Genomic DNA, 13,574 nt, shown 5'->3' with positions numbered 1-13,574 from the left:
CTTGCGTAATGCGGAAGTGGGAGTGGTTAAATCTAAACTGGGTTGGAATAACGATAGACGCCACCGGGGCAGAGCCTGAGAAACAACTAACAGTTAGAAACCTGTGGTCTGCTCTCTGAAGCAAGTTCTACAGACCCTGATCTCTCTGATGCGGCTTTCACACCAGCGCTTTCCCCGCTCTAGCTCCGTGCTAGAGCTTTTCTGGTTCAGCTCCGATTTCCCTTTTCTGCTCCCGCTTTGTTCACAGCACCCAGAGCGCGACTGGTGCTGCCGCTGCTGCGTCATGACGTCACCGTTTACATCGCTGATTTGCTCCCCAACGGCGCACTGTGTCGGGTCGATGATCGTGTTGCTTTTAATCATACGAAATCAGATTAAATAAAATAACGACTTCTCCAAGCTTATACTTTTCTCCAGAGTGCCGTGGTTCATTGTTTATTAATGTGTTTCAGCGGCATGTACCGACCGCTGCAGTGCTGCTCGTCCACTGGAGTTTATTCTCCCGTAATAGCTCCGGTTTAGCTAATACTTTAGAGCGGCCTCTCTAAAGTATTCACTGTCTGACTGTCACACAAGCAGCTGATAACTAACCTTGGATGATGGGTTAGTAGACTAAAAGCTTTAGGAATCCAAAGTACAACCGATAAGTACCCTGTATCAAGATTGATGCAAAAGAAGTGATATTTGACCTAGACAGATTTAGCAAAGAAAACCTCTTCCGGGGCCATTTGGGTGGATTTTCCTTATCTCTGGCCCCCCTTGCTCGATTTTGACATGTGACATCTCTTCCTGACCGTATAGAATCAATCGGGTCGGTGGGGCTTAAGAGATCCGAGTAATGTAAATTGCAGGTTCTGTGGGAGCATGTGCAGCCTTCTCAAAATGACAGCATCTACAATGGAGGCAGTGTCCAACCTGTTAGGTGAGCAACATCCAGTGGAAAATATGCAGATCCTTTACTTAAATCAAATCACATGTCCATATGTGAAGATCCATAATTGATAATGGTACTTAAGTTAAAGTATGACCAGGAAGACGTAGTTGAAGTAGTAAGAGTAAAAGTAGCCCATTGCAGGAAAGCAGAAATATTCATGTTTGATACATAGAACTATGAAATTATTGATGAACAAGTTTTGCTTATGACATAATTTGATGTCAACTCACTCATTGTCTTGCGTAATTAAATATAATATTGGAGTTTAATCTACATTAAAACAAATATTTCATGCAGTTCATATTTTTGTGTGTAAAAGTCTGAATTTCTAAGCTGTAAAAACAATGTGGTTCAGCAAAAAGTATGTTTTGCTCTCACCTAAAAATAAAATAAAAAAGTAAATTACCAGTAATTCTAATACTAAGATAAAAAAGCTACAAATATTTAAATTATTCTATTATACCATATTCAAAGTATGTCATTGATTACAAAAAGGGCTTTAGTGCTCTATATCTATAGATATATATATATATAGATATATAGATATATATATATCAAACCCATTTTCAAATGGTCATCTCTACTATAAAACCAGATGGGTGTGTTTTGCAGGAGCAGCCACAGCGTACGGTATCGGCTTCACGGAGGTGAGGTGGGATCAGTGGGGGGAGCTGGCTCTCGGGGGTTTCTCTGGACTCGGAGCAGCAGCACTCTTCCTCATGACCTTCATCAGAAACATCTGGGTCTGCTACGCCGGATACATCGTATTCAAGTGCCTGTACATGCTGCTGATAACAATAGCCATGTAAGAGGTGTCTTATCAAAAGGGAGACGTGTTTATTATTGCAGGCAGAACAGGAAATCGTGCATTTAAGTAAACAGTCCTTCTCTTTTAGGTACCAGATTGCAGCCGACCTGACGATGGAGAGGTATGCTCTGGTGTTTGGAGCGATTAACTTTGGAGCGTTCGCTCTGCAGACCATCATCACCTCTGTGGTGGTGGACAGCAGAGGGCTGGGCCTGGGCATCATTCCTCAGGTGAGGAGGCAGATCAGGAAATGTCACTCAGGTCTTCTGCAGAGGAAGTGATGGTCTGTTTCTTGTTGCAGTTCACCATATACGCCAGCTACTTCTCACTCATCGCTGTCCTTTTCTCACTTCGGGGACTGTTCACCATTTGGAGAAGCGACAAAGAGCCCACTGCTGCCGTCAGAAATGACCCTCCGGACTGTGACGAACACTAATTCTGAATACATGGGTTTTGACTTTGCAGAGTTAAAAGCTTCAAATTACTGACTGCAACACCATGAATATAAATCTTTTTTTTTATATATCTATATACAAAACAAATGTACACGATTCTCCATACATCAATATAAATGAATGGTTTGGTCATTTCTTCTTATTTAAAATTCATTTTAATATATATATATATACTGTATATATTTACACATTAACTTAAAATTCTCTAATACCCTAATGCAAGTGGTTTTCAGCCCAGCAGCCATTCTCGACAGTATACCACAAGCTTTGTGACCCTCTGTCAGCAGGAGGGGAAGAGGCAGAGAAATGAGACCCCCGCCCGTCCCTGACAACACAGATGCTTCTTTATCTCTCGCAAACAGAATAGGTTTTTTTTTTTTTTTTCATGGGATAACTACGGTGGCCGACAGGTGCAAACGCGTTACACCGACCCAACACATTTCCATTAGAGGAAGCAAGCTGCAGTTTCCAAAAAACACAAATGTGCCAAAACCTCTCGCCAACTTGACAACACATGCAGATTTGCTGTAAGCTAGCTAGCTAACGTAGCTAACTTAGTCATTTACAGATATACATCTTTCACTGTCAATATGTGTCTATTTGACTTTTTAGTTTAGTTTTATTTGATATTTAGATTTTATGTGTATGTTTGTTTAGCTTCTCCTCTTTTTTTATTTTCACATTATGTTGCTGTGACGAAACCATCTCCTGGATTGGGATCAATGAAGTCAATCTTATTAACTTATTTTGAATATATGACAAAACACTAACAATTATGAAACAGAGTAAACTGTCAACACTGACAGTATGCCAACTTTATAATCCCCGAACGAACGTCAACAATCTCTCCGGCTGTGTGCGTCACTTTTTAGTGTCCCCTGGTTTCCGATGAGTTTTGAGCTCCTTGCAGCATTTTGTTTATGCAGCGTTTTTTTAGCAAACCCTGTGCATGTTTCAACAAGTTCGAAAAGATATTTCTTCTTAACATGTGTTTTGGCACATGGTTGCAGTGCGTTTCCCCTAATGGAAATGTGTTGGTCCGCTGAAGCACGTTGGCACCTCTCGGCCACCGTAGCCAACAGTTTACCTAAAAAAGGAACCCACACAATTAAACAGTCGGTTCTTCACAAATACAGTAAGTGGCGGGACCCATTAACTTACCAAGAAGCAACAGATCTGTCTGAACAAATCTTGTGTGTTAGATACAAATACTGATATGCACAAAAGCGCTAAAAGAAAAATGAATTATGTACAAAGTTGCAGCATAACGAATGGGATATACTGTTACAATAACTTAGTTTTCAGCCAGTTTGATTATACATTTTGTTTCAGTCGAGGCCAGGCCAGTTCACAGGTTAAATAGAGAAGGGGGGGACCGTCCTCTCCCTCTGCACACACACACCATCACTTTGTTTTGTAGCCATGGACAGTGTCAGCATGATGCTCTGTCATATCCCTTGTGACAAACTGCGATAGAAAATACAAATCCTTACAAACATTGTGTTTAAAGCTACTTGTGAAACAAACGGTGCAATAGGTGCAAGCGCGCCAGTTGTTGACCCTGTAGTGGAGCGGAGCGGAGGGGTCGCTATAAGAAGGGGTTCGTTGAAGAGCCTCCTGCTGGATACTGAGCAGACGGAGCCGCACCCTGAAAGGTCAAAGGACACACAAACACACAATCAGAAGGAGTAACTAATAACTTCTAGTTTTGAGAGTAAACATAAATCCACAATCAAAGAGTATATATTCCAACCAGTAGTGCTTCTTCTAGGGCTTTTAATTGATGTAAATTGAAAGCATTAGATATGCTGACCGTCAGAACAATTAAAAACAATATTTGCTTGGAAAAGTGCTTCCTATAGGTTTTTAAAAATGACTTTATAGTGGAACTTGAGTAAAGCATTTATTGGTTTAAATTAAACGATATAACATACTATTTACTTGCATAGGCATCAGGGTTTCCGTTAGTCGGTAATTACCGTTTTTTTAGCTAGTAAAATGTATTAAAAAACGGTAAATTCTGAAAACCTGCCGGTCAAAATGTCCGGTAATAATCGGCCGATATTCACTCTTAATAGTTTGATCGGTGCTCTCTATAAAGGCCGATCAGGAGAGCTGGATCTGATCGATATGGACATAAACGCGAGTGAAGTATAACAGATGATCAGATCAGCTGCTGAGTCTGATCATGATCAACTGAAGCCCCGCCCACTGACAGAGCTGCATGAGAAACTGACCAACTGACCAGCTATCAGGAGAGAGAGGGAGGGAGGGAGAGAGATAAGTACTATAAGTAGTTCATTTGAATGTAATAATTATGTTTGTGGAAGCGCATCATCTATTGAAAAATGAATCTGAACTTTGCGATCTGTTACGATAATAAACTGAAGCAATAGAAAAATCCCTTAACCGAGTTTTAAACATCAGCATATCCGGTCATAGTCCGGTAATTACCTGCCAACGGAAACTCTGCTACACAATTCTTATTGTTATTATTGAAACATGATCGGTAAGTTTCAAATTTGTCAGGTAAAATAAATTCTTTCCGGACATTTGACCGGCAAGAAAAGATCCTAGCGGAAACTCTGATAGGCATATAAGGGATGTGTCGGCAATATTACTGCAGTGACGTCTGTGCACTCTTTACATATTATTACAACCATAGAGATTGATTTGCAGAGTTCATTTCACAGCTCTAGTTTTTTGCAATCAATTGGTCTTTTTAATATAACTCAAATCTATGGTAATGGGGTAACAGCCTAATCTACACCAACAACAGCCAATGCTAATGTGACAGAAGCCCTTCATTCTACTGTAGGAGTATTATAACTAAATTGTTTCTACAAGAAATAAAGATATTTGACTAACCAGGAAGGGGTTGCTGGAGATCATAGGTCCGGACATTGTTTGTCCGAATGGAGTGCCAACGGGCTTGGCCTGGCCGAAGGCTGCAAATCCTCCGCCTGAAACACAGGTACGTTATCATTAGGGAACATTTCAACAACAGGGCAATGCTTTAACACTAGAACCGCCAACAGGTACATTTGACCTGCAGCTGTTTCTTGATTGTATGTAACTTTTTTTCAACAAAATATTAAAGTCTCCCAGTCCGTGACTTTTCCTGAAAGTGTATTATGTAGCACCCTCTGTTGTTAAAAAGTGTCAATATGAAGTCAGATTGAAGAAATTGCAAACAAATTGTGATTTATACCTATCAGCGCCACCGGGTAATATTTACCTTAGAGAAAATGCAGTGATTTTCACGCTATTGATCTTGCTCGAAAACATAACGGGTTGCTATAGCAACGCATGTTGTTTACTGCGGTTCCTTATAGATTGATAGATAGAGAGATAGTGATAGATAGATAGATAGAGAGAGAGAGATAGATAGTTAGATAGTTATAGATAGATAGAGATAGTTATAGATAGATAGAGAGATATCTAGAGAGAGATACAGATAGATAGAGAAATAGATAGATATAACTCACTGTAGCGATCTTTTATACTTCATGCTATCTGCATAAACTAATATCATATGCAAGCTGAGAGTCCACAGATTCTATTGATATTCTAGTATTATAAATAAAAGAACATTGTACCTTGAAAATCAATGCATTCTAATAGCGGGTACATTTTACCCGTTGGAGGTTTTAGGTATATAGCGACCCCTGGCGGTTCTAGTGTTAAAAAAAACATTTAAAGATACACATAACATTTTATTTAAAACAGTCATTTAAGAGCCAAGAGAAAACAAATCAAATAAGTTCAAATAGAATAAGATGGGTAAAAAAAAATCCAAGAATAGTAGTTTAGTGGAGTGTGAGATGATAGTTATTTGGTTAAATAAAAGGCAGCAGCAAAAAGAAAAGTCTCTGAGATTTTCTGGTAGTTATTATGCTTCAGATATTTGGAGCATAATAGCAGAACGCTGCTTCTTCATGTTTGGTTTTGACTCTGGGAATCCTTTACTCATGTTCAAGTAAACAAACCTAATCGAATGGTGGCATTTTAAATCGATGTAGGTGCAATTATGTCAGAAGCCCTTGCAAGCTTGAAACTCAGTGTAGTTGTTATTACAGATACGTCTATATCTACATGATGCACACAGTAACACACACCGTTGGGTTGCTGGGGGTACGCCGGGGGCTGAGGGAAGGGGGCCTGCCCAGGGAACGGCTGCTGGAACGTTCCACTGAAGCTGGTGGGGAGGTTGAAGGCTGCCACATTCCCAAATCCAGCGGGCATACTCATGGAGCCTGTGCCGAAAGATGCTGCAACAAAGCAGGACAGTCAGTCAACAGGCATACACTAAATAACAGTAGAAATAATTGTATTTAAAAACAATGACGACAGCATTTTAAAGCACACCCACACATAAGACATTATAAAATGTAAAAATGAATGTGTTATGACAGTTTGTTAGGAAGCAAAGCACTCATATGTTTCTTTGACTCATTTAGTAAATTTAAATGAGTGAGAATGAACAAATAGTGATTACAGATAGAGAGGCGAAGTCCCGCCCATCTACCTCCGCCCCTTGGGACCTTATTTCGGAAAAATTATGTATTGAAGTCAATGGAGAGAGAAAGATTATCTTTGGATCCCGTTTGAATTGTGCCACGAATTACACATATGATGTTTGTTAATTTAAAAAAATAATTTCCATTTCAAAAAAGTCAGTTTGTCGTAAAACTGTTGAATTTGAAAACTACGCAACTAGAAAGACTACAAATCCCAGAGTCCCGGTCCCGCATGCTGGCTCTTACGGAACCGACTAACTCCCCTTGTGTGTATGTACAGCTCTCAACATGCCCAGACTTGGAGTGATTTTCACCTCTTTTAATACTTTCCGCCTCATTCTGAAAGAAAGAAGTGAAATGTGCCAACGTGACGGCCGTCTTGGTGTGTGGTGCGAGATGGGGGATGTAGTTCATTGAGCGGTTTCACACAAAATAAAAGTGTTACTTCACAGTTTTACGACACATTTTTTATATTTTTGACTTGCAAAATTATCTTTTAAATTAACAAACATCATATGTGTAATTCGTGGCACAATTCAAACGGGATGGAAAGATAATCTTTCTCTCTCCATTGACTTCAATTCATAATTTTCCCGTTTTGTTATTTTTTTTTAAAGATCCAAGTAGCAGAATTCATTCGACACTCAGATTTGAGCATCCTAATAGCAACTAGTTACCTAGTGTTTCGTCACACCCTTATTCTGACTGTCAACATGTTCCTGATAGATATGCTGAAGGAAGAAGAAAGCACTGCAACAGCAAGGCACAGGCGAGCAGAAGGGGAAGCAGTGAGCACAAGTGAACCTACCAAAGGTGGGGGGGTAACCCTGCCCATGAATTACCCCCATAAGGCCTGTGCGGCATGCCGGGAGCAATCAGACAGAAAACTGAAACTGTGCTGTAACTTTCACATCTCTGACACACACCACTTAACGGCAGATGCCCATTTTCACAGCGGGCAGAATTACTTTTCAGCACTTTTCTATATTAACGTTTTCTAATGTTTCCCTGATCGGTTGCCTCTGTGCTAAAATGATTTTAATCTACAATATTGATGCATACATTAGATTGTGATTCTGTAGCATTGCACCACAACACACCTGCTGCTGCAGCGGCGGCGGCTGCCGTCATGTGGGCCGTCCTGCCGTTGCTCTGGAAGGGGTTTGTGGGAGGGGCTGCCGGGGCCGCTACAAACGGATTGGTTGACTGAGCTGTTGGAGAGAGGTATGAGGTCACCAAACATGTACAGAGGATTATACAGAACAGTGAATTGCTCGTTACCATGGTAAAACCAAAGCAATGATTCACAGGACAGATATTCTTTGCTCCAAGGTATTGAGGTAAGTTGCTTTGGATAAAAGCATCAGCAAAAAAAATGTAATGCCCCCTTTTGACTTCTGTATTTAATATTGATTAAGACTGTATTTAACTTATATGCCTTTATGCACCCTATCCATTTATGCTTCAAGCCTTGCACCTTATCTGTAAATATTGATCTTATATGAATAAAAAAAGCTTTAATTCTTCATCTCGTCTTTGGCATCACAAAATCTAATACCAAAAGGGAACAGAATTTGTCAACTGCCGATTCCCACCCACTGAGTGTAGCTGTAATGACTGATATTACACTGCTGGGATTTCCTCTTGTTTCCCGATTCACTTTCTGAATGATCACAGATTGTTTATTTGGAGAACAGTACCGGTAGTCACAAACCATCAGAAAACAGAAGGTTCCCTCACCTCCAAATCCTTGAGCCATGCCAGGCAGGGCCTGCTGTGCTTGCGCTGCGGACATCCCACTCTCTGTGCCAAACACACTCCGGCTGAGGAACACAAATATTAGTTTATAACGAAAGCAGCAAAAGAAATACCGGAGACAACGGTTTGATTAGACTGTGGTCCCCGTGTGTTTATAGGATGAGGAAGTTGTTTTGGATTAAAGCAACTTTGATAGTGAGAATTGCCAGATGGTGTTAATGTTATTTTACACATTGTTTTAGAACAATCAACAAACACTTTATGTTCTAGTGAATCCCAAAATAAGTATGAAAAATGGGTCAATTTAGTAGTAGGTTATTATTTTTGGTCCCCCTCTAGCAGGGGACGTACTGCAGAAAGTGTGTGTGTGTGTGTGTGTGTGTGTGTGTGTGTGTGTGTGTGTGTTTTATTGTAGCTGTAACTTATGGAAAAAATCTAATTCTCTTAAACTATCATATTACAGGGAAAGTTTTTATATATGCTCAGTTTTTTGTGTATATACAGTATGTGTTTACTGTATGTATATATGCGCGTGTGTGTGTGTGTGTGTGTGTGTGTGTGTGTGTGTGTCTGTGTGTGTGTGTGTGTGTGGTCTCACCCTTGAGAGGTGCTGGTGGGGTTGTAAACACTGGTGGGAGGGACTGAGGGTCCGAACACAGTGTCCAGCTCAGCCAGAGCAGCGTAGCGGTCGCACCCTGCCGGGACTCCTGGCTGCCTCTGAGGCGGACCCCCTACTCCTGCCGAGCCCCCCCCAGCAGCAAGACCGGCTCCTGCAAGAGAAACACAAGACAGCCCGGATCAATCCCCGTCACATTGGCTAATATAGGAGCTCAATCCTAATTGTAAAAGACACAAAAAGAAAGGTCCGGAGATAGCGGCCATATTGAATCTATTCAAGATAATGGGAAATAAATGATCATCATTAGAATGGATAGCAAAGAAATACAGCATTGAGCTCCAGCCCAGTACATTTCAGAGATGAAATGGAAGAAATATGTAAAACAGGGAGGCGTTTCCACCGTGTGCAGTGGCTTGTTGTCTCTATATAGGCTGGTTGAGGTTCAGCAGCACTGATCCACTTTTGAAAGGCATCTCAAAACACATCCAAGCCTTGGATTAGCCTAAATGTAAGTGATACAGAAGTAGGCGTTTGCTAGAAAACCTAAATCTGCCTCTTTGTGATAGAATCTAGGTCTCTCCCTGCAGTTGGAAGAAGAATCAAAAGGGACTTAAATCTATGCACATTTGTTGAGACTACTTCTCTTTTTGGGTAACATCTGTCCCTACACTAGGTCTATAAACAGGCGAGGCAGGAGAGGGATACCTTGCTTTGTTTTGGCAGAGCTTAACACGTTATCCAGGTCAGCCAGGACTGCGTATTTATCGGCAGGGAGGCTAGTACTCGGTACAGCAGGGCTATTCAATTAGTTTGGAATGGGGCCGGTTGATGAAAATGATCCAAAGCAAGGGGCCGGGAACAAGATGGCTTGAAATATGAGCAATCATATTAAGAGCTTCAGATACAGTAAATACTAACAGCATAGTGGAGTGCATATATTGTGTTTAATTAAATCAAACAACATCGCCCCAAGACCTTTATAGATCTAAATGGCAAGTTCAGAACTCAGTAGGCCGACATGTGAAGCTAATTTAACCATCAACATCATTTCATTTCATTGAGGTGGAATTATTTAAATCATTCACGCAGAGATGCAACCAATGACAGGAGTTGTCACTACAGTAGCTAGTAGGTGGGTTCGAAACCCGAGCCTGCCGAAGTGTTCCGCCAATGTCTTATCTCAAGCTCTATCTCTCAATGACATTTTTAATAACCTCTCTGAAAGGCACTCTGGCCCAAAAACAAATCTTTAAAAAAAATAATTTGATTACTTTTTAACAATATACTCAAAGGGCCAGTAAATATCACCCCGGGCCGCCAATTGAATAGCCCTGCTGTACAGCTTCTGGGAGGGAGAACTGAAGGATCCAAAGTCAGCGCTACACGATTTTGGGAAGTTGTCAAAATGTGCAAAACTGGCATTTGCTAGTCCACCTGAGGCGCTACCTGCATGAGAGAGATTAAAAAGTCATAAAGGGGGGCCTCGAAGGTTTTTTCTCTGGAGTAAGGGCATCATTAGGCGCGTTCACACCAAGTACTTTTTCCACAAAGGTTCCTGAGAACTCTTTAGTTCTCATGAACTAAGTGCAGATCGCGTTCACACCAGAAATTAGTTCCTGAGGGTGGATTAGGCAAATGAAGCCGCTGACGTCACTTCTTCTTCTGCTTTGGGTTTACTGGGAGGCCGCAAACAACTTCACGGCGTATACTGCCACCCGAAGTCCCCGGAGTTGGGGACTGGCTTCAGCCTTCCGAGTAAACGGCCAGAACGCCGACACCTCCTCATCTCCACCGCTCCCATGTTTTATTGTGTTGTCATAAGTTATTCTCTCTGCGTTTCTCCACGGGGCTAATGCTAATAATGCAATGAGAGGATAATAAAATGGCGGCTTCACAAAAGCTTTTGGGAGTTTGACGGGGCGTGGTTAGCAATCCGCCCAGCCAATCAGAAATAGGAACCTTTGTCTCCCACGAAAAGGGGGTAAAAAAGGTTCTCTCTCTACTTTTTGGTGTGAACGCAACTAAATCGTAGTTCTCAGGAACCTTTGTGGGAAAAGTACTTTGTGTGAACGCTCCTAATAGGGTGGAGAGGGGGAGAAGAAGCTGCATGGAGGGTCAAGTTGTGGAGGAGTTGCTTTCATTATCTAGTGCACTTGTTCCCAACCTGGGGGGCGCGCAGGCCTCAGATGATTTGAGGCCAAATATCATATTTAGACTTATTTTTTTTACATATAATTGTAACGGAATACATGATTGTCACTAAAAGCCTTGTCTCTACATTACAATAAAATATAAAAAGTAATTGATTAATTAATTTTAATAACAATTCAAGTTAGTAGCTATTAAAGGCATAAAAAGACAGAAATGTATAATTCTTTCTTTAATAGAAATGTTTCTTCTGCCCGTAAAGTGTCCAAACCGGGCTTTTCTGGATAAGCGCATTTCTAAAACATTGTCCATGCCGGTTTCAGTTGGATTATTTATCACAGTTGCTCCGATCAGATCAGGTCTCCTCCATTTTGTAGATTATTTACGACTTTTGAATCCACGTAAACACATCGGCAAAACCCGGCTTACTTTGAGCATGTGTTTTAAACAGTTTGATCCCTTTGTGGATTGTTTCCACTTGCGCCGTCCTTTAATTTCTTCACACAGCGAGAATCAAATGAATGAATCCTGAGTCCAATAACCATCAAAGTCACTCCAATAGTTAATACTTAATTACGCTTTCATCCTCCTTTAACTAAATACTTCACATTCATCTAGTTTGTGACAGGAGTTGTAGCATTTGAGACTTTGAAACTTTAATTACTGCTGTTAACTAAACAGAATCACACTACACACCTACGCAATGATTACATTCAGGCAGACTGTAGAATACAACCTCTTTGGACCATTTATATACTTATTGAAAACAAACTACAAAATGTGATATCTTGGAAAATGCCGTTTAATACTTTTTAATAGCCTTAATTTCTCTAAATTGATTTATCAACTTTTAATACTTTTTAAGACCCCGCGGACACCATGGTTACAAACACAAAAAGAGCCACATGCGGAGACACATCACAGCCGGAGGAGAGGAGGATCAGAGTGTTTACACATTAGATGTTGGAAAAAGGGTGAAAGCTGTTAAGAGGTCAAGCCCAGAGAGAGAGAGAGAGAGACTTACTGTGTGCAACCTGGAGAGGCAGGGCGGGGGCAAACTCGCCCAAACTGCGACTGGATGAGAGCACAGTGAACGCTGGCAGCCCAAATGATAAGAGGGGGGGAGAAATGGGGCAATGAGCAAGACGGGGCGGAGAAACAAAAATAAAAAGACGTCAACTAAAAGATTAGAAAGCATGAAGTCAAAGCAAATCTGACGCAGAGGGTGACAAACAAACACATGATAGTATGAACAGCTTAGGCCAGATCGCTCAGTGAGTGAGTGTAAGTGAGAAAGGGATTATCTTACAAAGCCAAGAGATGGAGAGGGAAGCTTTTATCCATCAAGCAATAGAGTGCCACAGTGACACGTCCTAAAACCCGGGAGTAAGTTAGCATTTCACCACTTCTGGTTCCTTCGACTAAAAAGCAAATGGAGTTCTCCATAGGATTTAGGAAAATATCTGGAAATAAGGTCTTTGGTTGAAACACATTGAAGAGACGGATCACGTTTTGTTCTACGACATTAAATCCATCAGCTGTGACCCCACTGGTGATTTCTGAAGAGTTGACGTGTCTGAAAAACGATGGTTGTTACCAAGTGGCTGAATAGGACTACAGAAGTTGTCGAGGCCGTTGTACGTCATTACGCCGAACACGTTAACACTCCTCTAAGTGTGTTTGCCCTGTTCTGCTTGAAAGCAAGAACCTGCCTCCTGCCTCCTGCAGACTGTTCAAACAAACGCTTCAACTTGTACCATTTAGAATCTGTAGTTTTCAATATGGATCTTAAGTTGGCGTGACGTCGAAGCAGCGACCCTGCTGTAGTTCCTTTAAAGCATAACGTTAGCATTTTGCTTCTGGCGACTAGATTTATGATTCGAAAATTATGAAAGTATGGTAGACATGTGGAGATTATCTGGCTGAACAAAACGTAACCCGTCTCTTAAATGTGTCTCAACCACAGACCTTATTTACAGCTATTTTCGGGTCAGTTTATTGGGTTAAACATTGTCAGAATAAGTGAGAAATGGATTTAACTTCTGTTGGACAGCTATCATACATACTGAAGAAATATTGACTGTGAATGTATGCAATATGTGTGGCATTCATAATTTATATTAAATTAACTGTGAATGTCCCTCATTTTATTTCAAATAAAATAAAATAAAAGATTTTTGTAGATATTTCAGACGTTCATGACTCGCGCATGCACGATGCAAATCGGGCAGCCGTCTAGACGTCAAATGTCCTATTAGAGTTGCCGTATGGAGTTGTCCAATATGGCGGACCATCTCGCAAATGCACACTGCAGATAGGGCAGGGATGCAGA

At 41.0% G+C, this 13,574-nt stretch overlaps 2 protein-coding genes across 5 annotated transcripts in view; one reads left to right on the top strand and one right to left on the bottom strand.

Moving 5' to 3' along the window:
- The first annotated feature begins 1,520 nt into the window (after window positions 1–1,520).
- Window positions 1,521–3,214, top strand: LOC307037120 (thiamine transporter 1-like). Its single transcript, XM_079677893.1, has 2 exons — window positions 1,521–1,739; window positions 1,831–3,214. Exons 1-2 carry the CDS (start codon window positions 1,654–1,656, stop codon window positions 2,021–2,023), a joined length of 279 nt encoding a protein of 92 aa, XP_079534019.1. The 5' UTR covers window positions 1,521–1,653; the 3' UTR covers window positions 2,024–3,214.
- Window positions 2,246–13,574, bottom strand: part of agfg1a (ArfGAP with FG repeats 1a) — a 33,512-nt gene continuing 22,183 nt past the window's right edge. For 2 of the 4 annotated variants that reach the window (XM_079677891.1, XM_079677892.1), the window contains 6 exons: window positions 9,074–9,245; window positions 8,458–8,540; window positions 7,818–7,928; window positions 6,316–6,468; window positions 5,066–5,160; window positions 2,246–3,845 (listed from right to left, as the gene is read on the bottom strand). In XM_079677891.1, the coding sequence (XP_079534017.1) occupies window positions 3,786–3,845; window positions 5,066–5,160; window positions 6,316–6,468; window positions 7,818–7,928; window positions 8,458–8,540; window positions 9,074–9,245 (674 nt within the window). In that variant the 3' untranslated portion in view covers window positions 2,246–3,785. Of the gene's footprint in view, window positions 3,846–5,065; window positions 5,161–6,315; window positions 6,469–7,817; window positions 7,929–8,457; window positions 8,541–9,073; window positions 9,246–12,266; window positions 12,339–13,574 lie in introns of all 4 variants that reach the window. The other 2 variants (XM_079677889.1, XM_079677890.1) reach the window with 2 other exon arrangements.

Source organism: Notothenia rossii (genome assembly GCF_949606895.1).
Source record: "Notothenia rossii genome assembly, chromosome: 4".
NCBI classification, from domain to species: Eukaryota; Metazoa; Chordata; class Actinopteri; order Perciformes; family Nototheniidae; genus Notothenia; species Notothenia rossii.
This window is presented reverse-complemented; position numbering and strand designations above follow the sequence as displayed.